This window comes from Amblyraja radiata, chromosome 22, assembly GCF_010909765.2.
Source record: "Amblyraja radiata isolate CabotCenter1 chromosome 22, sAmbRad1.1.pri, whole genome shotgun sequence".
In the NCBI taxonomy this organism is placed as follows: Eukaryota; Metazoa; Chordata; class Chondrichthyes; order Rajiformes; family Rajidae; genus Amblyraja; species Amblyraja radiata.
Window position 1 is genome coordinate 38,498,990 of NC_045977.1, and position 24,987 is coordinate 38,523,976.

General features: G+C 46.0%; 1 protein-coding gene across 1 annotated transcript in view; it reads left to right on the forward strand.

Annotated features, from left to right (window-relative positions):
* fscn1 (fascin actin-bundling protein 1) overlaps nt 1-20,158 on the forward strand; it is a 36,822-nt gene extending 16,664 nt beyond the window's left edge. The window contains exons 2-5 of the mRNA XM_033041103.1: nt 12,499-12,655; nt 15,713-15,834; nt 17,125-17,292; nt 19,110-20,158. Of these exons, the coding sequence (XP_032896994.1) occupies nt 12,499-12,655; nt 15,713-15,834; nt 17,125-17,292; nt 19,110-19,312 (650 nt within the window). The 3' untranslated portion in view covers nt 19,313-20,158. The remainder of the gene's footprint in view (nt 1-12,498; nt 12,656-15,712; nt 15,835-17,124; nt 17,293-19,109) is intronic.
* Nucleotides 20,159-24,987: the final 4,829 nt, after the last annotated feature.

Below are 24,987 nucleotides of genomic sequence, written 5' to 3' on the forward strand. Positions count from 1 at the left end.
CTAATTTCTATGTTTCTATGTAAAGGTTATTGGCATTTGTAAAATTGAAAAATTGGCCCGAGTGTGTAGGATAGTGTTATTGTGCGGGGATCGCTGGTCACCGTGGACTCGGTGTGCAGGATAAACAGTGAATTCACACCGTTGTCCTCTGTGGGGCCAAACATCTTCATGGGGCTCGAGGGGGCGAGCAGAAACGAGGCATATGGGGAGAAGGCAGGCATGGGTTACTGATTGTGGATGACCAGCCATGATCACAATGAAGGGCCAAATGGCCACCTCCTGCACCTATTTGCTGTGTTACTATGAAACAAAACGCTGCTCCTAAAGTCTTAACCACCCCGTCAGGCTAGCGAGAGCTTTCTCGTCTGGAGGGGGCGGGTGGTGTTGGGTGGGTGTGCAAATGTGAGCGTGCTTCTTCACTAAATTTCGCAGGAATGTTGGGATTGTTTGATCAAACCAAAGAAAAATCCAAGTGTTTCTCAAGAGACCCAATTAGCAGAAAGTTCACACCTGTGCACCTGCTGCAGCTCTTGGCGTGGAGTAATTCTCCCCTCTTTTGGTCTACTTTAAACATTCTCTTCTCATCTTTCAGTAATCTGCCCTGCAAGGTTGCTATAGGTTTTCTCGGGGAGTGGAAAGACCGGTGGATAAATGGGATGGCACAGGGTTGCAGCTGCTAGAGCCACTGCCTCTCAGCGCCAGAGACCCAGGCTCCTTTCTGTATCTCTAAGCGGAATTTCTAACTAGGTAGGGACGAATGCAGGAAAGGTGCCGACCAGTTTGGCACCGAGGAAGCTTCCACACAATGCAAATGCAATGGCAAATAATTAACCTTAGTGTTTCTGCTGTTAAGTGCTCTATCATTTACCATCTGGTATAAGCTGAAAATATGGAACCAGGCAGGATATGTGAGCAGAAGGATTTTGACACTTTTCAAAATCGGGCTAATTCTGTGAAAATGTAGGTGTGAAATAGAATCTGGTAGTTTAGTTTAACGGGCTGTCCCACTTGGGCGACCTAATCCACGTGTCCTGGCGCGTTTGCCCTCGATTCATACTCGCAGCATGGTCGACACGAGGTCGCAGGAGGTTATTTGTGACTCTCCTTCATGTTGAAAAATGCCCGCGAGTAAAAACAGGTCACCATGGAAAAAATCAATACTTTTATTTTTACTCGTAGGTTTAGTCGAAGGTAATCGAGGGTAGCCGTAGATAGTCTTCATCATACTCGAAGGAGGTCGTCTTCACTCTCTACTATTCGGTGTCCAATTTTCCCGAATTTAGTCTAAGCTAGTCTTCAACATGGTTGAAGGAGGTCTTCATGACATTTTTTCAAACTCTCCTAAACTCTTCTAAACTCGCCAATTAGGTCGCCCAAGTGGGACAGCCCCTTTAGTTTAGAGATACAGCGCAGAAGCAGGCCCTTCAGCCCACCAGGTCCGCGCCGACCAGCGATCGCCGCACATTAACACTATCCTGCACCCATTAAGGACAATTCTTTACATTTACCAAGCCAATTAACCTACAAACCTGTAGGTTTTTGGTGTGTGGGAGTAAACCGAAGATCTCAGAGAAAACTCACAGGGAGAACGTACAAATTCCGTACAGACAGCACCCGTAGTCAGGATGGAACCCGGGTCTCCGGCGCTGCATTCATTGTAAGGCAGCAACTCTACCACTGCGCCACCGTGACTGCCCTAAAACAGTGCTGGATAACTCAGCGGGACGGGCAGTATCTCTGGAGGACATTGATAGGTGATAATTCAGGTCGGGATCCCTCCTCATGTTCTCCAGAGATGCTGCCTGATCTGCTGAGTTACTCCAACACTTTGCGTTTTAGTCAAGATTCCAGCATCTGCAACTCCTTGCATTTCCATGGTCAGGTGTCCTTATAATTTATTGTGCGGGCATGTATGCATGTGCACATTGAAGATGTGATTTGTTTTGGTGCTGGTAGTTCACTTCAGGAATATCAACATTGTGTGCGGATCAGTGTGGCAAATTTCACAATGCACAGTGTCACATTTGTCCACCTCGTCTCAATAAATTGAATCAAATCAAATCAAATCAAATGTATATTATTACCTGAAACCATTGCCACCAAATGAAAAATAAACTGTATCGAGCACAAGGCATTCTTGTTGTTGGTGTGAGTCACACCAGTGAGCCCTGTGTAAGCAATTAAGATGTCTATTGTAATGCGACATTTCCTGAGCACACTTGACAACTTTAAGTGGGGGTTGAAGCTTTTTAAATGTGTTTTGTTCGATCAGCGGCTACATTTGTGGTAGTTTGAGTTTTGGGGACAGGCACGGACACGAGCCCTTCGGCCCACCGAACCCGCACCAACGAACCCTTCGGCCCACCGAACCCGCACCAACGAGCCCTTCGGCCCACCGTACCCGCACCAACGAGCCCTTCGGCCCACCGAACCCGCACCAACGAGCCCTTCGGCCCACCGTACCCGCACCAATGAGCCCTTCGGCCCACCGGGCCCGCACCAACGAGCCCTTCGGCCCACCGGGCCCGCACCAACGAGCCCTTCGGCCCACCGAACCCGCACCAACGAGCCCTTCGGCCCACCGAACCCGCACCAACGAGCCGTTCGGCCCACCGTACCCGCACCAACGAGCCCTTCGGCCCACCGAACCCGCACCAACGAGCCCTTCGGCCCACCGGGCCCGCACCAACGAGCCCTTCGGCCCACCGAATCTGGGTCCGCACCAAGCCAGCGGTCGCCCATACACTAGTTCTATCCTGCACACTAGGGACATTTTACAGGAGCCAATATAACCCACAAACCTGCACGTCGTCTTCAGAGTGTGGGAGGAAACCGGAGCACCCGGAGAAAACCCACGAGGTCACAGGGAGAAGGTGCAAACTACAGACGGCACCAGAGGTCAGGATCAAACCAGGTCTCCAGGTGCTGTGATACAGCAAGCTCTATCACTGTGCTGTGCACAGGTTGGTGAATCAGACATTTCTCCCACACAGCTCCAAATGAGATTAACGCTTCCCAACTGAACTAGGAATATATTTAATAGTATAAATGGGTTGCTTCTGGGGACTAGTCTCTGGACCCGTCAACTAATGAGCACTTAGTTTAGATTTCCCCAAGATGTGCTAATGACTTCTCTAAAGCAGATTAGTGCCTGTCCTGATTGTCTGCAATTACCTTAAATTTCATTCATTACATTCTTCTTGTTTTTGTTCCTATAGAAGGGATTGTCCAGTCCTTCGGAGCTGTCTGCTTTGTAGATATGCTTAACTTTGTGTAACCCTAACCTTGTTGAGCTCCACTTTGAGCATCTGGTGAAAACTCATCGGCTCCTCTATTGACTTTAGACTTTAGAGATATAGCGTGGATCACTGGCCCTTCAGCCCACCGTTGTATCCTAACCCACAAACCTGTACATCTTTGGAGTGTGGGGGGGAAACCGGAGCTCCACAGCGAGAATGTACAAACCCCGAACTGACAGCACCCGCAGTTAGGGTTGAACTCCGGGTCTCTGGCGCCGTGAGGCAGCAACACTATCGCTGTGCCACCCCAGGAGTAGAACCTCATTCAGAACTGCAGATGCTGGTAAATCGAAGGTAGACACAAAGTGCTGGAGTAACTCTGCGGATGAGGCAGCATCTATGGAGAGAAGGAGTTGGCGGCGTTTCGGGTCGAGACCCTTCTTCAGTCTGATGTGGGGGGGCGGGAAGAAGAAAGGAAGAGGCGGAGACAGCGCGCTGTGGGAGAGCTGGGAAGGGGAGGGGAAGGAGGGAGAAAGCAAGGACTACCTGAAATTGGAGAAGTCAATGTTCATACCGCTGGGGTGTAAACTACCCAAGCGAAATATGAGGTGCTGCTCCTCCAATTTAGGGTGGGATTCACTCTGGCCATGGAGGAGGCCCAGGGCAGAAAGGTCGGATTCGGAATGGGAGGGGGAGCTGAAGTGCGATATTTTATTGTCACATGTACCTAGGTCTTTGTTCTGCATTCAATCCGGTAAAATCATACAATAGATGAGCACAATCAAGTAAGTGCAAGAGTAAGTGGAGATCTCTGGTTGTTGACCAGCTCCTTGTAAATTAAGTACCTTGCAGAGACAAAATGATGAGTTTAAGAGCACACATTAGATTACCTTTATGCTTCTCCATACTGATGGGTAAAATTGGACATAGTTCTGCTGGAAACAGGATATCGTGGGCCAAAAATCTCTAATATGTGACAACGTGCACCAAATGCTGCCATATCTGGTCCGCGAGGTATATTTGTACCGCATGCAACAAAAACCCTGGATCTTTGTGCTGTAACACAAAGCAAAGTGTGTAATTTCAGACGCAGAAAATCGCTGTGCAATCAATGTCCCGACGTTGAGAGCCAAAACTGCCTGCATGCCTGCACATTGTGATGAAGGAGGCACTCCACCAAAACACTGGTGTAACAGGGGCTCCCTGGAAGGGGAACACCATTTCTGCAACACCAGAATAAAATCCCACAGCTGAGGGGAGGCACGGTGGCGCAGCGGTAGAGTTGCTGCCTTACGGCGCTGGAGACCCGGGTTCGATCCCGAATATGGGTGCTATCTCTACGGAGTTTGTACGTTCTACCTGTGACTGTTGTGGGCTTTCTCCAAGATCTTCAGTTTCCTCCCACGCTCCAAGGACATACAGGTTTATAGGTTCATTGGCTTGGTATAAGTGTAAATTGTCCTTAGCTTGTGCAGTGTAGCGTTAGTGTGCGGGGATCGCTGGTTGGCGCGGACCCGGTGGGTTGAAGGGCCTGAAGCACTATCTCTAAACCAAACTAAACTAAACCTGGGCGAGTAGTTCCTAAAGTAGTTTGAATAAGCGCAGTTTATTCATTGTTACAGGGGTGTCTTGGGTCTAGAATGACTGGAAGTAAAAATCCCAATGCACACACATTCTCCTGCACAATGTGAAAGCATTTTGCAAGCTAGTAGGCTAATATGTTTAATGGCATTCATTATTGACTATATATATATATATATATATATATATATAATCAATTAGTTTAATTATGGGTAGAGTGGGGTGATTATTTGGTGAAACGGAAGAGTTGTAACAAGTACATGTAGTGATTTACGGTGAGGGGAGGCTCTGGAAAGTGGACATTTCCGTAGAGAAATCTCATGGGCAGTTCTTGGGGAATGGATCCCTATTGTAACCAGTGTTTAAATGAGCCTTTGTCCTCGATTAAACTTGCTTTCTGCAGCTGCTCTGCTCTTTAACACGAGTGTTAAAACAGTGATGTAACACAGACTGCTGTTTGCTGATGTACATTCGGCACTCAAGACTGGGAATTTATTTCACCTTAAACGCTTTGCGCTGTTGAAAGTGTGGGGATTGTATTTTTTAATTTACTTGTGTGTCCCATGTAATCTCCACGAGCAGCGGCTGTCCAGGCTCGCTGTTTGGTTCACGTTTCTTGGAATCATTTGCTTCCATGTCCAGTCTGGTGGCACAGTCTGCGTGTGATGAAAGATTTGGTGAGAATGGAATAAGCAACTTGAGCGGCCACGGTGGCGCAGCGGTAGAGTTGCTGCCTTACAACGCTTGCAGCGCCGGAGACCCCGGTTCGATACCGACCACGGGTGCTGTCTGTATGGAGTTTGTACGTTCTCCCCATGACCGCGTGGGTTTTCTCTGAGATCTTCAGTTTCCTCCCACATTCCAAAGACGTGCAGGTCTGTGGGTTAATTGGTGTATTTGTACATTGTTCCTAGTGTGTGTAGGATAGTGTTAATGTGCGGGGATCGCTGGTCAGTGCTGGCTAGATGGGCCAAATGTCCTACTCCTGCACCTATTGTCTATTGTGACAGGGACCAGGGTGTAGTTATTGCTAACTCTCTTGTTGGATTCCATTTCTTTTGCTGACTCCTGTAAACCACACGCATATTATGACTTAAAGTCCTGACGAATGGGTTTCACGGACGTGTGAGCCCTTTGCTTGATTTTCACGTAGGTGTAATTGTGGTTTTGTTCAGCGTTTTGTTCATGAAAGCTGCCTTGTCTATCTGCGGTAAACACTCACTGAAAGGCAAGGACCATTACTAATGCTGCAGCAATGATCAGCATTGAAGCTGCACCTTTCACAAGTCCACGAGTGAGAGACAATAGACAATAGGTGCAGGAGGAGGCCATTCGGCCCTTCAAGCCAGCACTTCAAGTCATTAATTCAATGTGATAGTTATAGGAGTAGAATTAGTCCACTCCACCATTCAATCATGGCTGATCTCGGCCTCCTAATCCCATTCTCCTGCCTTCTCCCCATAACCCTTGACACAATTTCTAATCAAGAGTTTATCTATCTCTGCCTTTAAAAATATCCACTGACTTGGCCTCCACAGCCCTGTATGGCACAGATTAACTACCCTCTGACTAAAGAAGTTCCTCCTCACCTCCTTTCTAAAAGAGCGGCCTTTAATTCTGAGGCTGTGCCCTCTAGTCCTAGACTCTCCCACCAGTGGAAACATCCTCTCCACATCCACTCTATCTTTGTCGCTCATTATTCTGTAAGTTTCAATGAGGTCCCCTCCTCAACCCTCTAAACTCCAGCGATTACAGGCCCAGTACAGGCTGTCAAACGCACATCATATGCGAACCCACTCATTCCTGGAATCATTCTTGTAAACCTCCTGCCCAGAGCCAGCACACTTACTTTCATTTTACAAAACAAATGGCTGGATGTCATGTGGACTGTGCCAGACTGGTAATTTACTTTTTCTTTCCCCCCATATTCCTAAATGGCCTTTAAGAGTTAATGCTGCTCTCCTGGTCTTATCTTAGCTAAGGTGTTATGGTTGTACATTATTTTGACTTGTATTACCAAGCAGTAACATTTTTCACACAGAGTGGTGAATCTGTGGAATTCTCTGCCACAGAAGGTATTGAAACATATAAGATTATTAAGGGTTTGGACACGCTAGAGGCAGGAAACATGTTCCCGATGTTGCGGGAGTCCAGAACCAGGGGCCACAGTTTACGAATAAGAGGTAAAGCATTGAGAACGGAGATGAGGAAACACTTTTTCACCCAGAGAGTTGTGAGTCTGTGGAATTCTCTGCCTCAGAGGGCGGTGGAGGCCAGTTCTCTGGATATTTTCAAGAGAGAGCTTGATATGGCTCTTAAAAATAGTCAGGGGATATGGGGAGAAGGCAGGAACAGGGTACTGATTGTGGATGGTACACAAAAATGCTGGAGAAACTCAGCGGGTGCAGCAGCATCTATGGAGCAAAGGAACTATTGCCTATTTCCTTCGCTCCATAGATGCTGCTGCACCCGCTGAGTTTCTCCAGCATTTTTGTGTACCTTCGATTTTCCAGCATCTGCAGTTCCTTCTTAAATACTGATTGTGGATGATCAGCCATGATCGCATTGAATGGCGGTGCTGGTTCGAAGGGCCGAATGGCCGACTCCTGCACCTATTGTTTATTGTCTATGAGATTGTACCACACACCCACTGCAAATATTTGAACCACTACCACCAACTAGAGAGCGGTCCTGACCTCCCATCTACCTCATTGGAGACCCTGGGACTGTCGTTAATCAGACTTTATCTTGCACTAAATGACATTCCCTTGATCAGTGTGGATTGTAATCATGCATTGTCTTTCCAGTGACTGGTTAGCTCGCAACGGAAGGTTTTCACTGTATGGTCCACGGTCTTTGGAGTGTGGGAGGAAGCCGAAGATCTCGGAGAAAACCCACCTGGTCACGGGGAGAACGTGCAAACTCCGTACAGACAGCGCCCGTAGCCAGGATCCAACCCGAATGGCCTAATTCTTCTCCCATAACTTATGATCCCCATGAAATATTAAATGGTTAAAACCTGCGATGTCACCTCCATCAGGCCCCCACAAGATCTAAAATGTTCAAGAAGGAACTGCGGGCGCTGGAAAATCGAAGGTAGACAAAATTGCCGGAGAAAATGCAAATGTGGCTGTACAATGAAATTGCAAATGTGGCAAATTTCTCCAGCAATTTTGTCTTCCCACAAGATCCATTTTAGTACTATGCCAATATTAAAACCTCTCTCCCCACCACCAGAGTCCCATGCCTCTCATGTACGTTTTATTTCTAAGCCACACTGAGCAAAGCCCAGAGCGCTCCTCTTTGTCAGCTTTCCACGAACCTGTGCTGCCTTTGTGTGATGTTATGCCTTGAGGCCCAATGCTTTGTTGAATTACTGGGCGGTGAAGTGTTTCTGCATCGTCTGGTTGGGCTGACACTTGTAAAATGGGTCCTGGATTGCTCTCTCTCATCTCAGCTTGCAAAACCTTTTGTGTTCTTGGCAAATGTTCCTTTCCCCCCCCTCCCCCCACTAGCGCTTTGGCTGGTGTTTCTCCTTGAACTCGTTTAAGTTGAAGGAATCTTCACCCATGCTTGGCAACCTCTGTGTTTAAGAAGGAACTGCAGATGCTGGAAAATCGAAGGTAGACAAAAGTGCTGGAGAAACTCAGCGGGTGCAGCAGCATCCATGGAGCGAAGGAAATAGGCAACGTTTTGGGCCGAAACCCTTCGTCGGACCCAAGGAAATAGGCAACGTTTCGGGCCGAAACCCAAAGGGTTTCGGCCCGAAACGTTGCCTATTTCCTTCGCTCCATAGATGCTGCTGCACCCGCCGAGTTTCTCCAGCACTTTTGTCTACCGTCACACATGTAGTAGGTGCAGGAGTAGGCCATTCAGCCCTTCGAGCCAGCACCGCCATTCAATATGATCATGGCTGACCATCTAAAATCAGTACCCCGTTCCAGCTTTCCCCCCCCCCCCATATCCCTTGATTCCTTTAGCACTAAGAACTAAATCTGACCCTCTCTTGTAAACATCCAGTGAATCGGCCTCCACAGCCTTCCGTGGCAGAGAATTCCACAGATTCACAACTCTCTGGGTGAAAAAGTGTTTCCTCATCTCAGTCCTAAATGGTTTACCCATTCATTAGTCGGGATCGAACCCGGGTCTCTGGCGCTACGAGGCAGCAACTCTTCCCCTGCTCCACCACAGTGTCACCCCTGTACTTGCCCTCCTCCCTCCTTCAGTCCCTTTTCTTCCATCACCCCAGACCGCCGTGGGGAATCCTGGACACAGGTTTCGATGCTCTTGTGGTCTACCGATACGAACCCATGAATCAACCAACTGATGCCCTGTGACTCCGAGCCCTGTAGTTTTCCATTCCCAAATACATTTGACTACAAGTAATTATGCAGCTGTTTCCTCACTGCAGTTCTAACAAGCTGATCCGAATCCCTTTGATTCCTTTTCCGGCCACTCCTCAAAAGAATTAGTGTTGCTGTTTTAATTTCCTCCAGGTTATTTGGGCGAGTGTTGGGGCAGGAAATATTTGGCAGGTTTCCATCAAAATCTTTGCCTAAAGCCACACGGACATTTCTATAGTTTGGTTTAGAGATAAGGCGCGGAAACAGGCCCTTCGGCCCACCGAGTCCGCGTCGACTGGCGATCCCCGCACATTAACACTACCCTACACACACCAGGGACAATTTACACTTATACCAAGCTAATTAACCCACAAATCTGCACGTCTTTGGAGTGTGGGAGGAAACGGAAGATCCCGGAGAAAACCCACCCGGTCACGGGGAGAACGTACAAACCCCTGGTACACAAAAATGTTGGAGAAACTCAGCGGGTGCAGCAGCATCTATGGAGTGAAGGAAAAAGGCAACGTTTCGGGCCGAAACCCTCCTTCAGACCCCTTGAACATTTAGACCCCTTGTTGAAATTAATTTTGAAACTAATTCTAATTCTAATTCTAAGATTAAAACATCCTTTCAATGTTCTTAAAAATTGGTTTCAAAGCATGGTTGTGTTAAATACTGGAACGATGAACTGGCCAGAGGTTTGGAGGCTAACTCTAGTCTGCCCAGCTGTGTCTTTAGATGGGATCCTAATGTTAAACCAGAACATACCATATTTGAACCGAGACCATTTTGTGTTCATCTTCGGTGGAATCTGAAGAAGGGTCTCGAACCGAAACGTCGCCCATTCCTTCTTTCCAGAGATGCTGCCTGTCCAGCTGGGTTAGTTACTCCAGCATTTTGTGTCTATCTTCGGTGTAAACCAGCATCTGCGATTGCTTCCTACATATACTATATCTGAATACTGTATCACCAGTAGAAATTGGGGCCCTTCCTTCTTAAGAGAGCTGATCCTTTTTGAGTTAATTAATTGATAATTGCATGCCAGGTGTGGAGCATAAGTGCAGGGATATAAACGGCACTCTATTTAGGTGGTGTTTTCAAAGGCCCAATGATTACAATAAATATCCTCCTTTTAAAATTGTGATTCATTCCCGTCTTGTAATCTCCCATGTTCCCTGTTTCTAGGACAACGCTACATGATTAGCTGATTGTGTTGTATTTAATTGCTGTCTTTTAGGGGGTGGGGGTGGTTCAAAGAATCTCACATTGGGTGTTAACTTGCTATCGGATAGACTCGAAATGCCGGAGTAACTCACCGGGACAGGCAGCATCTCTGCAGAGAAGGAATGGGTGATGTTTCTAACAATAGACAATAGGTGCAGGAGTAGGCCATTTGGCCCTTCGAGCCAGCACCGCCATTCAATGTGATCATGGCTGATCATCCCCAATCAGTACCCCCCGTTCCTGCCTTCTCCCCATATCCCCGGACTCCGCTATTTTTAAGAGCCCTATCTAGCTCTCTCTTGAAAGCATCCAGAGAACCTGCCTCCACCGCCCTCTGAGGCAGAGAATTCCACAGACTTCTGGTTGAGACCCTTCTTCAGAACCCGTCCTGTCCCACTGCCTGTATGCTGCCTGACCCACTGAGTTACTCCAGCGTTTTGTGTGCATCTTTGGTGTAAATCAGCTTCTGACAGTTCCTTCCAACACAAACTTGCTGCCATTTGTGTACAAGATTTTAAAATGTTACGGTGCAAAAATAGCCAATGAAATAAGCTTGCAAGTAGTCTGCCCTTTCAGCAGGTCTTGGTTGAGATTTTTTTTAAATCAGGGCACTAATTTTCTGTAGCGAACCAAGGACCTGCTCAGTTACTCCAGCACTTTGTTTTTGTTTCTAAACCAACATCTGCAGCTCCATGTTGAACAAGTTAGGTCTTTATTCTTTGGAGCGCAGAAGGTTAAGGGGGGACTTGATAGAGGTCTTTAAAATGATGAGAGGGATAGACAGAGTTGACGTGGACAAGCTTTTTCCCTTGAGAGTAGGGAAGATTCAAACAAGAGGACATGATTTGAGAATTAAGGGACAGAAGTTTAGGGGTAACATGAGGGGGAACTTCTTTACTCAGAGAGTGGTAGCTGTGTGGAATGAGCTTCCAGTGGAAGTGGTGGAGGCAGGTTCGATTTTATCATTTAAAAATAAATTGGATAGGTATATGGACGGGAAAGGAAGGGAGGGTTATGGTCTGAGTGCAGGAAGATGGGACTAGATGAGAATAAGTGTTCGGCACAGACTAGAAGGGCCGAGATGGCTTGTTTCCGTGCTGTAATTGTTATATGGTTATATGTTGTGAATGGCCTTGAAGAAATATCAAGCATATAAATAGCAGGTAGACAAAAATACTGGAGAAACTCAGCGGGCGAGGCAGCATCTATGGAGCGAAGGAATAGGTGACGTTTCGGGTCGAGACGTCACCTTCGCTCCATAGATGCTGCCTCGCCCGCTGAGTTTCTCCAGCATTTTTGTCTACCTTCGATTTTTCCAGCTTCTGCAGTTCCTTCATAAGTTTATAACTAGTTGTCTCTTTGCAATTGGCCCATTGAAACCGCGGATTGGATATTCTGCAACAAATTAGAGCCAAATAGGTGGGAAAAGTCCCAATGAAACCAAGATTGTTACAAAGTGCTGGAGTAACTCGGTGGTTCACGAGAACATCTCTGGAGGAAAAGGATAGGTGACGTTTCTGGGCGGGAGGCGGGACCCTCCCTCAGACTGATGAAGGGTTCAGACACATCACCCATCCTTTTTCTCCAGAGATGCTGCCTGAGTTACTCCAGCACTTTGTGTCTATCTTTGGTATGAACCAGCATCTGCATTTCTTTCTTCCCCATGAAACTGCGGAGGTCTCAATAGGCTCGGCCATGGGTGAACAAGAGGAAGAGGACAGGACTTTGCTGCCTTCCCTCACAGTGGGAACCATTATGAGGGATGTTTTTATGCTTTATGTTAAATTCTTTAATGTTGTGTGTTATTCCTATTGGTGTGCTGCAAATGGCAACTCAAATTTCACTACACCAATTGGTGTTTGTGACAATAAATGTCCTTTGTCAAATCAGATGGGGTGCGGTGCAAGAAAAACGTCCAATATGGTTTGATTCTTGTGCATTTTCCCCGTGGCTTTTATTTTAGCTTTAGTTTTTGTTTCCTCACGAGAAGAGATGAGCGTGTCTATCTGGGATCACCTTGTCTGAAGTGTATCAACACCATTTGGTCAGATTGCTGTCCGTCCCGCCATTGCCTTGGTCTGTTTCCTAACTCTGTGACTTGTTCTTGAAAGGTATGGACCTGTCTGCGAACCAGGATGAAGAAAGTGACCAGGAAACCTTTCAGATAGAAATCAACAAAGAGACCAAGAAGTGTGCTTTCCGGACCTGCAATGGGAAATATTGGACGCTGACATCCAATGGAGGAGTACAGTCTACTGCTTCTATAAAGTAAGGGGACTGCTTTGGCATCATGTTGGGCTCGTGTCTTCTGGGCTGAAGAGTCCATCGTTGTGCTGTGTGTACAGTTCTAGGTTGTAATTGAAATAAGCTTATTGCAATGTTCCTTTGAGACATTGCCACAAGAAACCTTTGTACAGAGTTATAGACGTCATAAATGTTGTCCGTTACTTTGAAACCGCAAGCACACGGCACGGTGGCTCAGCGATAGAGTCGCTGCCTTACATCAAATGCAGCGTCGGAGACCAAGGTTCGATCCCGACTACGGGCGCTGTCTGTACGGAGTTTGTACGTTCTCCCCGTGATTTGCGTGGGTTTTCTCCGAGATCTTCGGTTTCCTCCCACACTCCAAAGACGTACAGGTTTGTAGGTTAATTGGCTTGGTAAATGTAAAAAATTGTCCGTAGTGGATGTAGGATTGTGTTAATGTGCGGGGATCGATGGTCGGCACGGACCCGGTGGGCCGAAGGGCCTCATTCCGCGCTCTATCCCTAAACTAAACCAAAGTTCATAAGTGATAGGAGCAGAATTAGTCCATTCGGCCCATCAAGTCTACTCCGCCATTCAATCGTGGCTGAACTATCTCTCCCTCCTAACCCCATTCTCCTGCCTTCTCCCCATAACCCCTGACACCCGTACTGATCAAGAATCTATCTAGCTCTGCTGTAAAAATTATCCACTGACTTGGCCTCCACAGCCTTCTGTGGCAAAGAATTCCACAGATTCACCACCACCCTTTTAATTTGGAAGTGTGCTGATTCAGTTTCCAATATTTGGTCAAATCACAGGTTGGCTTGTGATTTATGTTCAGTTGGATGCCTTCAGTGAAGTGCCTGATCCTTTAAAAACTCCCTAATATTGAAATCAAAACTTGTGGGAACAACACCTGGATGACTGGCTGCATAACATCCATTCTCGAGTAAATACATCTCTGATGTTATCTGGAAATTAATACTGCTCTTTTAGTGAGGGAGAGGAATTTAAGCATTTGGCTTTTTTTTAAATTCTGTTGTAAAATTATACGTCTCTATGATGTGCAGAATTCTATATATTTGTGCCACGTCACTGTGCAAAAAAACGCATCTGAATTGGAACATTAACTCTTCGAAGCTTTCCCTTTAGAGATACAGCGTGGAAACAGGCCCTTCGGCCCACCGAGTTCATGCTGACCACTGATCACCCTGCACATTAGCACTATCCTGCACACTAGGGACAATTTATTACGCCAAATATCCTGTATATCTTTGGAGTGTGGAAGGAAACCGGAGCTCCCGGAGGAAACCCACATGGTCACGAGGAGAATGTACAAACTTTGTACAGACAGCACCCGTAGTCAGGATCGAACCGGGGCTCTGGCTCAGTAAGGCAGCAACTCTACCGCTGTGACATCGTGCCGCACTTGTGCAGAATTTTTAAATTTCTTGCATTTGTGCCACGACACTGTTCAAAAAGCACATCTGAATTGGAACACAAACCGTTCTAGGTTTTGCCTTTGATCAAAATAGTATGATTTGCGGGAATCCTTCTAAGTAAATGAGCTCGGACCGATGTTTAGTTTAGAGATATAGCGCGGATATGGACGCTTCGGCCCAGAGAGTCCGCACCGACCAGTGATCCCTGCATTCTCCCATCTCAGAACGAATACCAAGAAAGGTAGACACAAAATGCTGGAGTAACTCGGGACAAGCAGCATCCCACTGGAGAGTAGGAATGAAAAAGTGACATTTCGGGTCAAGACCCTTCTTGGCCACGGTCACGGGGAGAACTCTACCGCTGCCCCATTGTGCCAGACCAAATCTATTTCTATTCAATAAATATCAGGCAGCTTACAAGGAGGGCAAGTGGCAATGTTTACTGTTGGGCACAGGATACCACTCTAATGCTGCACTATAAAGGTGTTTGTTCAGAATGACTCGAATGAGAAATGTCCCCGTTTGCTACTTTTGGACCACGCTGTCAATCACACTGTTGAACTTTCACCTCTCTACCCGATCATATAATTTTATTTTTGCATGAGACATTTAAAATTACTATCATTATTCTCACCACTTCACTTTGTGCCAGTTGGAGCTGTGTGGCTCCCACGTACTTTGATATTTGTTACACTCGACATGTTGAACAACAGAGTACCAGTCCTGGGTGTGTACTTACACCCACCCCCTTTCCCCAGAGGTTAAGTACAGTGCATTTCTGTCAGCAACTTTCCAGACTGTCGCCAGTATTGACCTGGCCTTTCCTGGAGCTGATCTAACGTACTGGCACTCTGGCACTTGAGTCTTCATTTTATGTCTTTTTAATTAAATCGCGCATTATTTCTCCTCCAGTCTCAACATAGGGCAGCGCAGCTGTTCGAGCTGCTGCCTCACAGCACCAGGGGCCCTGGGTTCGATCCTGGCCTCGAGTGCTGCCTGTGTGGAGTTTGCACGTTCTTCCCGCGACCTTGTGGGTTTGCCCCGGTTGCTCCGGTTTCCTCCCACATCCCAAACACGTGTGGGTTTGCAGATTAATTGGCCTCTGTGAAATTGCCTCTGATCTGCAGGGACTGGATGGAAAAAGTGGGATAGCATGGACCGGGTGTGGCGGGTGATTGATGGTCGGTGTGGGCTGAAGGGCCTGTTTCCAAAACTGTAAACATCCCAGCTCCAGCAGTCACGGAGGCACAGCAGGAGAGTTACAGCGCCAGAGGCCCGGGTTCCATCCCAATTACGGGTGCTGTCTGTATGGAGTTTGTATGTTCTCCCCATGACCTGCGTGGGTTTGTAGGTTAATTGGCATGGTAAATGTTAATATTAATGTCCCTAGTGTGTGTGTATGTAGGACAGTGTTAATGTGTGGTGATCACTGGTCGGCACGGACCCAGTGGGCCGAAGGGCCTGTTTCCGTGCTGTATCTCTGAACTAAACGAAGTAAACTTCACAACAGTAGAGGTTAAGGATAGGTTAGAGATTCAATGTTTCTCTTTGCTTTCTCTTCCTCTTCCGTTGCCCTGTGCTGACCTATTGAAGATGGCGACCAAGGGATTAATCCTTTGTCCATTTGGTTTTCCAGAAATGACAACTGTTACTTTCAGATTGAGTGGCGTGAGCGGAGAATTGTTCTGAAGGCCGTCAATGGGAAATACGTAGCCGCTAAGAAGAACGGCCAGCTTTGTGCCAGCATCGAAACACCAAGTAAGTTCCTTCTAGACTTTAAGACTTTTGCCTCCATCGCAGTGAGGAGGAGGTGCCTGGTGAACTCACTGTGGTGGATGTTAAATTTGTGTTTATTGTGTGTGTGTTTGTTATTTATATTATATGCATGACTGCAAGGTAACAACATTTCGTTCAGACCGAAAGGTTTTAACATTACATCCCAGCTTCTATACTTAATGCTCTGATTTATAAAGGCTAGCATACCAAAAGCTTTCTTTACTACCCTATCTATATGAGATTCCACCTTCAAGGAACTATGCACGGTTATTCCCAGATCCCTCTGTTCAACTGTATTCTTCAATTCCCTACCATTTATCATGTACGTCCTATTTTGATTTGTCCTGCCAAGGTGTAACACCTCACATTTATCAGCATTAAACTCCATCTGCCATCTTTCAGCCCATTTTTCCAAATGGCCTAAATCACTCTGTAGACTTTGGAAATCCTCTTCATTATCCACAACACCCCCTATCTTGGTATCATCTGCATACTTACTAATCCAATTTACCACAATAAAGGACACTTTGACTTTTGACTTCGAATAGTTGCAGTGAAACATCCGCATTTGTGCACACTTTATCTCCATTATAAGAGCAATATAGGAGCAGAATTAGACCATTTGGCCCATCTCGTCTACTCTGCCATTCGATCATGGCGGATCTAAACATACCCCCCCCCCCCCCCCCCCCCCCCCCCCCCCCCCCCCCCCCCCCTCCCCCCACCCACCATTCCTTCTTCCACTTTCCAAGTAGAGGTGGTTTGAAAGGAATGGATGTGTTATGAATATTATTTCGTTGGTATTTGCCTCGCCTGGTTTACTCGTTCAGCGTGATAGTATTAATGTATAGTATTACCTGATTTGAATGGATATTATCCAAACAAAAGCTTTACCTTCTACACACGCAAGAATACTAAACCATAACTATAATCTTCATGGCTTTGGCTTTCAAGCTATTTGGTCTTGAAGGAAGCCATTGCCAAGCTTGACCTATATCTGGCCTTGGATAGATACAAAATGCTGGAGTAACTCAGCGGGCCAGGCGGCGTCTCTGGAGAGAAGGAATGGGCCAGAGATGCTGCCTGCCTCGCTGAGTTACTCCAGCATTTTGTGTCTTTATCTTCGGTTTAAACCAGCATCTGCAGTTCCTTCCTACACTACTGACCCGTAGCCTTGCTGCTGTGCTGAGGTTTCGGAAAACCTCTTGAACTGGTGACAACCACCTGTGAAATGCTGACACCTTCCTTCTTCTCCCCCTCCCCCTGTTCAAGCGGAGACAGAGGAGTTTGTAATGAAACTCATCAACAGGCCCATCATAGTCCTTCGTGGAGAACATGGCTTCATTGGCTGCAGGAAAGTGACCGGGACCCTCGACTCCAACAGATCTTCATACGATGTCTTTCACCTGGAGCTGAACGATGGAGCTTACAACATCAAAGGTACATCAGCACACGATTACTCTTTGTACTTTCCTGGAATACTGTGTTCCACAGATGCCACCGTCTCATCCCTGAGCCTGAGACGTATGTTGGTGGATGAGGTTCCCCTTCTAGACATTACCGCAGCAATGCTCTCGTTCATATTCTCCCACGTGAGTTGCTAACGTGAGCAGCATTTCTACTTTATGCAAGAGTTTCCGACTCCAAATAAGTTATTAGAGAAAGATCTTTTCAAGAACTATTTATTTTCTTTGTTACTCCAAGTTTAAAAATAAAGGCTCCATGTTATTATTGTTTAGAATATTGTTTGACATCAGTAATAATAATAATAATGGATGGGATTTATATAGCGCCTTTCTAATATTCAAGGCGCTTTACATCGCATTATTCATTCACTCCTCAGTCACACTCGGTGGTGGTAAGCTACTTCTGTAGCCACAGCTGCCCTGGGGCAGACTGACGGAAGCGTGGCTGCCAATCTGCGCCTACGGTCCCTACGGCCCCTCTGACCACCACCAATCACTCACACACATTCACACACAGGCAAAGGTGGGTGAAGTGTCTTGCCCAAGGACACAACGACAGTATGCACTCCAAGCGGGATTCGAACCGGCTACCTTCTGGTTGCCAGCCGAACACTTAGCCCATTGTGCCCTCTGTCGTCCCAGTAGAAGCGTGTGTGTATGTGTGTGTGATATATATATATGTGTGTGTATATATATATATATATATGTGTGTATATATATATATATATATATATATATATATATGTGTGTGTGTATATATATATATATATATATATATATATATATATATATATATATATATATATATATATGTGTGTGTGTGTGTGTGTGTATATATATATATATATATGTGTGTGTATATATATATGTGTGTGTGTGTGTGTGTGTGTGTGTGTGTGTGTATATATATATATATATATATATATATATATAATGTGTGCGTGTATGTATATGTGTGTACACACACACATAATATATATATATATAATATATGTGCGTGTGTATATAATATCACTTTCAATAGCCACCCATTGGTGAAGTATCAGTTGTGCTCTTAAAACTCAATGGTATCTGATTATTGGGCAGCACGGTGGTGCAGCACTGGAGTTGATGCCTCACAGCACACACCCACACTGGGTTCGATCCCGACTACGGGTGCTGCCTGTACAGAGTTTGCACGTTCTCCCCGTGACCTGCGTGGGTTTTTTCCGATCTTCGGCTTCCTCCCACACTCCAAACACGTACAGGTTTGTAGGTTAATTGGCTTGGTGTAAATGTTTAATTGCCCCTAGTGTGTAGGATAATGTTAATGTGCGGGGAACACTGGTCGGTTCGGACTCGGTGGGCCAAAGGGCCTGCTTCTGCGCTGTATCTCTAAACTAAACTAAAACTACTGTGGGAAGGTCATATGGAAACAGTTTTTTTCCCTCCTAAACTGTTTAATTCAAAGACAGCCTTTTTCTGTTTGTCAATTTCCAAAGTAACTTTAGTGGTTCTCTAATTCCCGATTGCGATTGTTATAACCAATTCGGCTCACGGAATGCAAACGTTTCTTAATTCATCACTTGTGTTATAACTAATTTACCCTGCATAATCTAAATGTTCTCTAGTTCATCACTTGCCTTGTATCCAACTTGTTTATAGTAACACATGGTGACAGAATTGCCGACACTAGAATTGAACTTGAACCAGGCAGTATAGCCTGTGGTGTGTGTGTGCGCACTGGTTCTTGTGTACTTGGTTGCACTTCTCAACCCCATCTGACTGACATACTCTTGTATTCCTTTGCAGATTCCACTGGGAAATATTGGATGGTTGGAAGTGACTCCTCAGTCACCAGCAGCAGTGATAAACCTGTGGATTTCTTGTTTGAATTCTGTGACTACAATAAGGTTGCAATTAAAGTCGATGGAAAGTATTTAAAGGGGGACCATGCAGGGGTGCTCAAGGCATCTGCCGATGCCATTGACTCCTCCACCCTCTGGGAGTACTAAATGCACTTTACGTGGCTTTGCTGCATCTGTTAGTTGCAGAATCCTACCACGGACTGCCATGCCTGCCTGCCTGCCTTTCACAACATATTGCAACCACCTTGTTTTTAAAAAAAATTGAAACTTTTTTTTTTTTGTATATTCATCTCGGCTGCAGCTGCTATTAAAGATCTGCCGTCAGATCTATGCAGGGCATTGAAATCAGTGCTTCATGACATTCCCTTTAGCATTCCTTAATTTGTAGTGGGACTTTTCTGGAGACTGTAATATTGGCAAAGTTACGGTTAAGACTTTATGTGCCTTTACCGCATAGCTGCTGTTCTACCGACATACCCCTGGTATTGTTGGCCGTGTGTCGGTTGTGCCAGGCTCGGAGCCCAAGACCACTAGCAGCCTCCCGATGTAAATGGAGGCGAGCTCCCTAACGCTGGCTTATTACTGGGAATGGATGCAGTAAACGGAGTAGCAAATTATCCTCGACCTCCCATCCTTTCTGCAGAAGGCAGTTTCATTCTCTGGAACGCCATTCACCAAACCCTCAGCTCATTCCACTCAATTGCCCCGGGCAAGTCTACTGCATGCTATCACTTAAGCTATCCCTTTAACACAGACCCGACACAGTTGCCACGGTTATTGAGGAACAATTCCATAAATGATTTGCAATCGAGCTCCTACGAGAATTGTTCTTCGATCTCTCGCTCGTCACTTGCCCAATACCCAACTTGTTATAGTAATACCATGACAACAGAATTACCCACACTAGAATCGAAGTTGGACCCGGCAGTATAGCCTGTGGTGTGTGCATTAGTCCTTGTGTACTTGCTTGCACTTCTCAAGAACTCTTCAGGGGAAAAAAAAGAGGGAAGCAGAAGACTTCCTTGTAACATCCATTCCCAAACTGGTGGTTGTGGAGTGGTCTTGTGTTAGACACTTGTCTCTCCATTATCCATCCACTGATTATCCCCACCATGCATCATCACTGCACAAGGAAGGTGTCCTGTTGCTAATTGTGACTTTTATCTTATTGGAGTCACCCTCGCCATTGCGCTTTTATTTTTCACTGTGCATTTTGTGCTTAGCTAGTGCCACCTTTATACAATATTCTTCAGTCGGGTGTGTGTGTGTGTGTGTGCCTAATTGCCGACAGCAACAGTGTTAAGTAGGTCTTTGAATGCGGCAAATGCCTAGGGGAGGAAAAACACACCACTGCCATTGTTTTTTTTTTGCTGGAACGTGAAATGGAGATATTTTCTCGTTATCATTCTCTGCACCGTCTCATGATGATGTGGCTACTGGAATATTTTAATAGGTACACAAAAATGCTGGAGAAACTCAGCGGGTGCAGCAGCATCTATGGAGCGAAGGAAATAGGCGACGTTTCGGGCCGAAACCATTTGGGTTTCGGCCCGAAACGTTGCCTATTTCCTTAGGTCTGAAGAAGGGTTTTGGCCCGAAACGTTGCCTACTTCCTTCGCTCCATAGATGCTGCTGCACCCGCTGAGTTTCTCCAGCATTTTTGTCTACCTTCGATTTTCCAGCATCTGCAGTTCCTTCTTAAACTGGAATATTTTAATACTTGTTTTGCTGGAATTTGTAAAGCATGAATATCCTTGAACTGGAAACTTTAGTCATGCTTGCTCTGATACTACCTAATTTAGTAATGGTTCAATGTTAGCGGAGTGAACTGGACCCCCCCCCCCCCCCCCCCCCACCCCCAAAGAATGCATGTGAGCCCACATCAGTTGTGCCCTCCCTTCAAAAAAAAAACCATGACCAAACTCAGTCGGGAATGATTTGGTTTGAGGTGAAAGATAGGCAGGCATTTGGACCATAACCCCTGCTATTACTGGTCCTTGGTAGGATCTCCTTCATGCAATCTTGCAATGTACTTTATGGAGACTGCATGTGGTCTTGTGACTTGCTGTGGAGGGACATGTTGCCAAAACCCGCTTCTGTTTATGTGAAACCTTTGTATATTATCCTCGCCAGCAAGCCGATTGGAATCGCAGTGACCATGAGTGCTCTAACCTTCCAGTTTGTGCTCGCTTCAATCTACCCTTTTAAAATAAAACTGGTCTCATTAGTCTTGTGTAAATTACAACATGTCAGGAATTGCTGGATTCAAAACTTTCGATGTCACCAAATGTATATATATTAAAAAAAATAAAAAAAAAAGCAAACCGTTACCGAAAGGACATTAAAATTGGTGTCAACTTGAGCGTTCACCTGGAACGACGGATTCCATACACGTATCCCGTAGAAATAACACTGTACTTTGAACTTCTTCCCATTCATGTCACTTGTATAACTCGAGGAATGTCATGTGAAATAAAAATGTTGCAACTGCTAAAGTGCTTGTGTGTGTGTATTTTAATTCTCGTTAGAATCGAGCACAGAACATGGTAGATTATTGCATCATTGCATTTGGAGTTTGGGATCTCATGGGGTGGATGTGCAGTGGGGACAGGGATAACTCTTTGTGTGGAAAAACAAAACGTGTAAGAAGGAACTGCAGGTGCTGGTTTAAAGTCGAAGAAAAACCACAGACAGCTGGAGTAACTCAGCGGGTCAGACAGCATCTTTGGAGAAAAGGAATGGGTGACGTTTCGAGTCGCGATCCTTCAGCCTGAACCCAGTCAAGTGATTAAAGATAGTCTGGGGTTCTCCAATGAGGTAGATGGTAGCTCAGGACCGCTCGCTACTTGGTGATAGGATGGTTCAGTTGCCTGATAACAGCTGGAAAGACCTTGTCCCCGAGTCTGGATTCTACATATTAGAAGTACATGAAGTTTTTAGGGGTATAAAAGTTCTGGGGAATGTGTATATGACTAGACCTTTCCTCCGAACAAAACTAAAGAGGATTGTTCGATATCATGACGGTTTCGCATTTGTCTGCGCTGTCAACAGCCCTAAGCAAAGATTTACAGGCAAATTGTCGATGTTCATTCGTTTTAACGAAGGTGGAGACTGTGTGTGCTGGTTCGTTGGGTCAGCAGCAAGTTCTCTACCGACAGTTGCATTTTGTGGATTGTACCAATGGGGAACCTCGCTGGTAAAACCTCGGCACCAAATGTCCACGTGGACCATAGTGGAAACGCCAGACCAGCCCGGCCTATAATAACTGATCATCGTCCATTCTGCTTTTGGGGCCGAGCCTCCTCCCAAAAACAAGTGCCTGAACAGTCAAACTTAGAAACAAAACAGTGGCTCAGCGGTAGAGTTGCTGCCTCACAGCGCCAGAGACACGGGTTCAATTCTGACTACGGGTGCTGTCTGTACGGAGTTTGTACGTTCCTCCACCCTGTGACCACGTGGGTTTCCTCCCACACTCCACAAAGACCTGTGGGTTAATTAGACAATAGACAATAGGTGCAGGAGTAGGCCATTCGGCCCTTCGAGCCAGACCCGCCATTCAATGTGATCATAGCTGATCATCCCCAATCAGTACCCCGTCCCTGCCTTCTCCCCATATCCCCTGACTCCGCTATTTTTAAGAGCCCAATCTAGCTCTCTCTTGATTTCCCTTGCTTTGGCAAATTGTGCCTGGTGTGTAGGATAGAGCAAGTGTATGGGGATCGATCGCTGGTCTGTGCCTTGTGCCTGTTTCTGTGCTGTATCTCTATACTAAACTAAACCATTAGAAGTTAGTGAAAAATTAAAATACTGAAAACCAAAGTGAATGACACATTTATACACGTTGCCATTTAATTATTTGATATTTGGACAGATATGGACAAGGTTTTAGAGGTGATATGGATGAAATACGGGCACATCGGACAAGTCCAGTGAGCTAATATGGTTGGCATAGACAAGGTGGGCCTGTCCGTTGGGCTGTAGAGCTCGAAGCAAGAGTTCATTAGTTCTAGGAGCAGAATTAGGCCATTCGACCCATCAAATCTACTCCACTATTTAATCGTGGCTGATCTACCTTTCCCTCTCAGCCCCATTCCCCCCAGAACCCCTCTCACCCGTACTAATCAAGAATCTATCAATCTCCGCCGTAAAAAAATATCCATTGACTTGGCCCCCACAGCCGTCTGTGGCAATGAATTCCACAGATCCACCACCCACTGGCTAAACAGCAGAGTAATATCGGCAATTTTCAATTGTCTGGAACACACTCCTGACTCCAGTGATTCTTGATCACTTCTAGAACACACTAACGGTATATTCACGGTTTAATTCTGCACCGCCTGGCTTTAGAATGAATTAAGATATCTGGTCTGCGGTGGTTAGCCGATTGTGGAGAGATCACGGGATCGCAGAGAAAGAGTTAACCAGTGCTCTTTCTGCAGTGAATTGTTAGGGCTTGCAATGTGTGATAGAATTAACGATATTGCAGCTCACACGATGGAAATGATAGATATTTTTGTGAGAAGCTAATTAAAGGGATACAGGATCGCCACAAAGGGCTGGAGTAAATCAGCATCGGGACAGGCAGCATCTGTGGAGAACAAGGATGAGTGGCGCTTTGGGCCGGGACCCTTCGTCAAGGTCTGCAACAGATGAAAGATGGAAGGAACTGCTGATGCTGGTTCAAACTGAAGATAGGCACAAAACCACAGCTAGCAATGAATGGCCATTCTCCTTCATCATTATTCATTTTTTGCATATCTTTCATTCATTTGTTCCATATCTCTCCTTTTCCTTTCCCCTGACTCTCAGTCTGAAGAAGGATCTCGACCCGAAAAGTCACCTTTTCTCCAGAGATGCTGCCTGACCTGCTGAGTTACTCCAGCTTCTTGTGTCGTAACTTGCCACGGATCAGTTGTTCTTTTAGTAGAACCAGCCTAGACCACAGAAGAGAGCTGGCCTTAACTTGGGTAGTGTCTGTGTTTCAGGATGAATGTTGAACTGATACAAGACAGAGGTTCCAGCAGAATATTAGGTGACCCTATGATTAGTTTTACACTGTACAGGATAACCAGTACACATGTTTGAGCCTGTTGATCACTCTATTACATTGTCCGATATCCAATTGCTTTTGCGTTTGCCCTTCACTAGAGTTAGATAAGGTAAATCTCTGCCGTGAATAGACTCAACAGCCTTTCCAAAACAACGCTACTGCAGTCAAAATTTGATAAAACTACATTCAATAAAATCACACCATTTTTCAATTATTTGGCACGTCTCGTTGAGGATGTTGTGAAGATTTTATTTTGAACTCCTGCGAGTACAAGGTTATCAAATTGGCTCAGCGGGCGGGCGGCTCGGGCGCCAGAGGTGAGCATTACTGTAGGCTTTGTTCTAAACACCGATTAAAAAAATGAGAGGAAAAGATCTGGTAGACGCACAGAATCTCTTGCCCAGAGTAGGGGGATGGAGGACCAGAGGACATAGGTTCAAGGTGAAACATAGAAACATAGAAAATAGGTGCAGGAGGAGGCCATTCGGCCCTTCGAGCTAGCACCGCCATTCATTGTGATCATGGCTGGTCGTGGGGTGGAAGATTGCAACCTTCACGTGGTCCGCCCTGTTTCGACTAATGCAATCAACTCGACGTGCACAAACGGAAGATCAAATAGAACAAGTTGTCCAACAACTTTAGGCTGTGCACGCCACACGGGAGAAGAAGAAGAATGGCTGATCGTCCTCAATCAATAACCCGTGCCTGCCTTCTCCCCATATCCCTTCCACTAGCCCCTAGAGCTCTATCTAACTCTCTCTTAAATCTATCC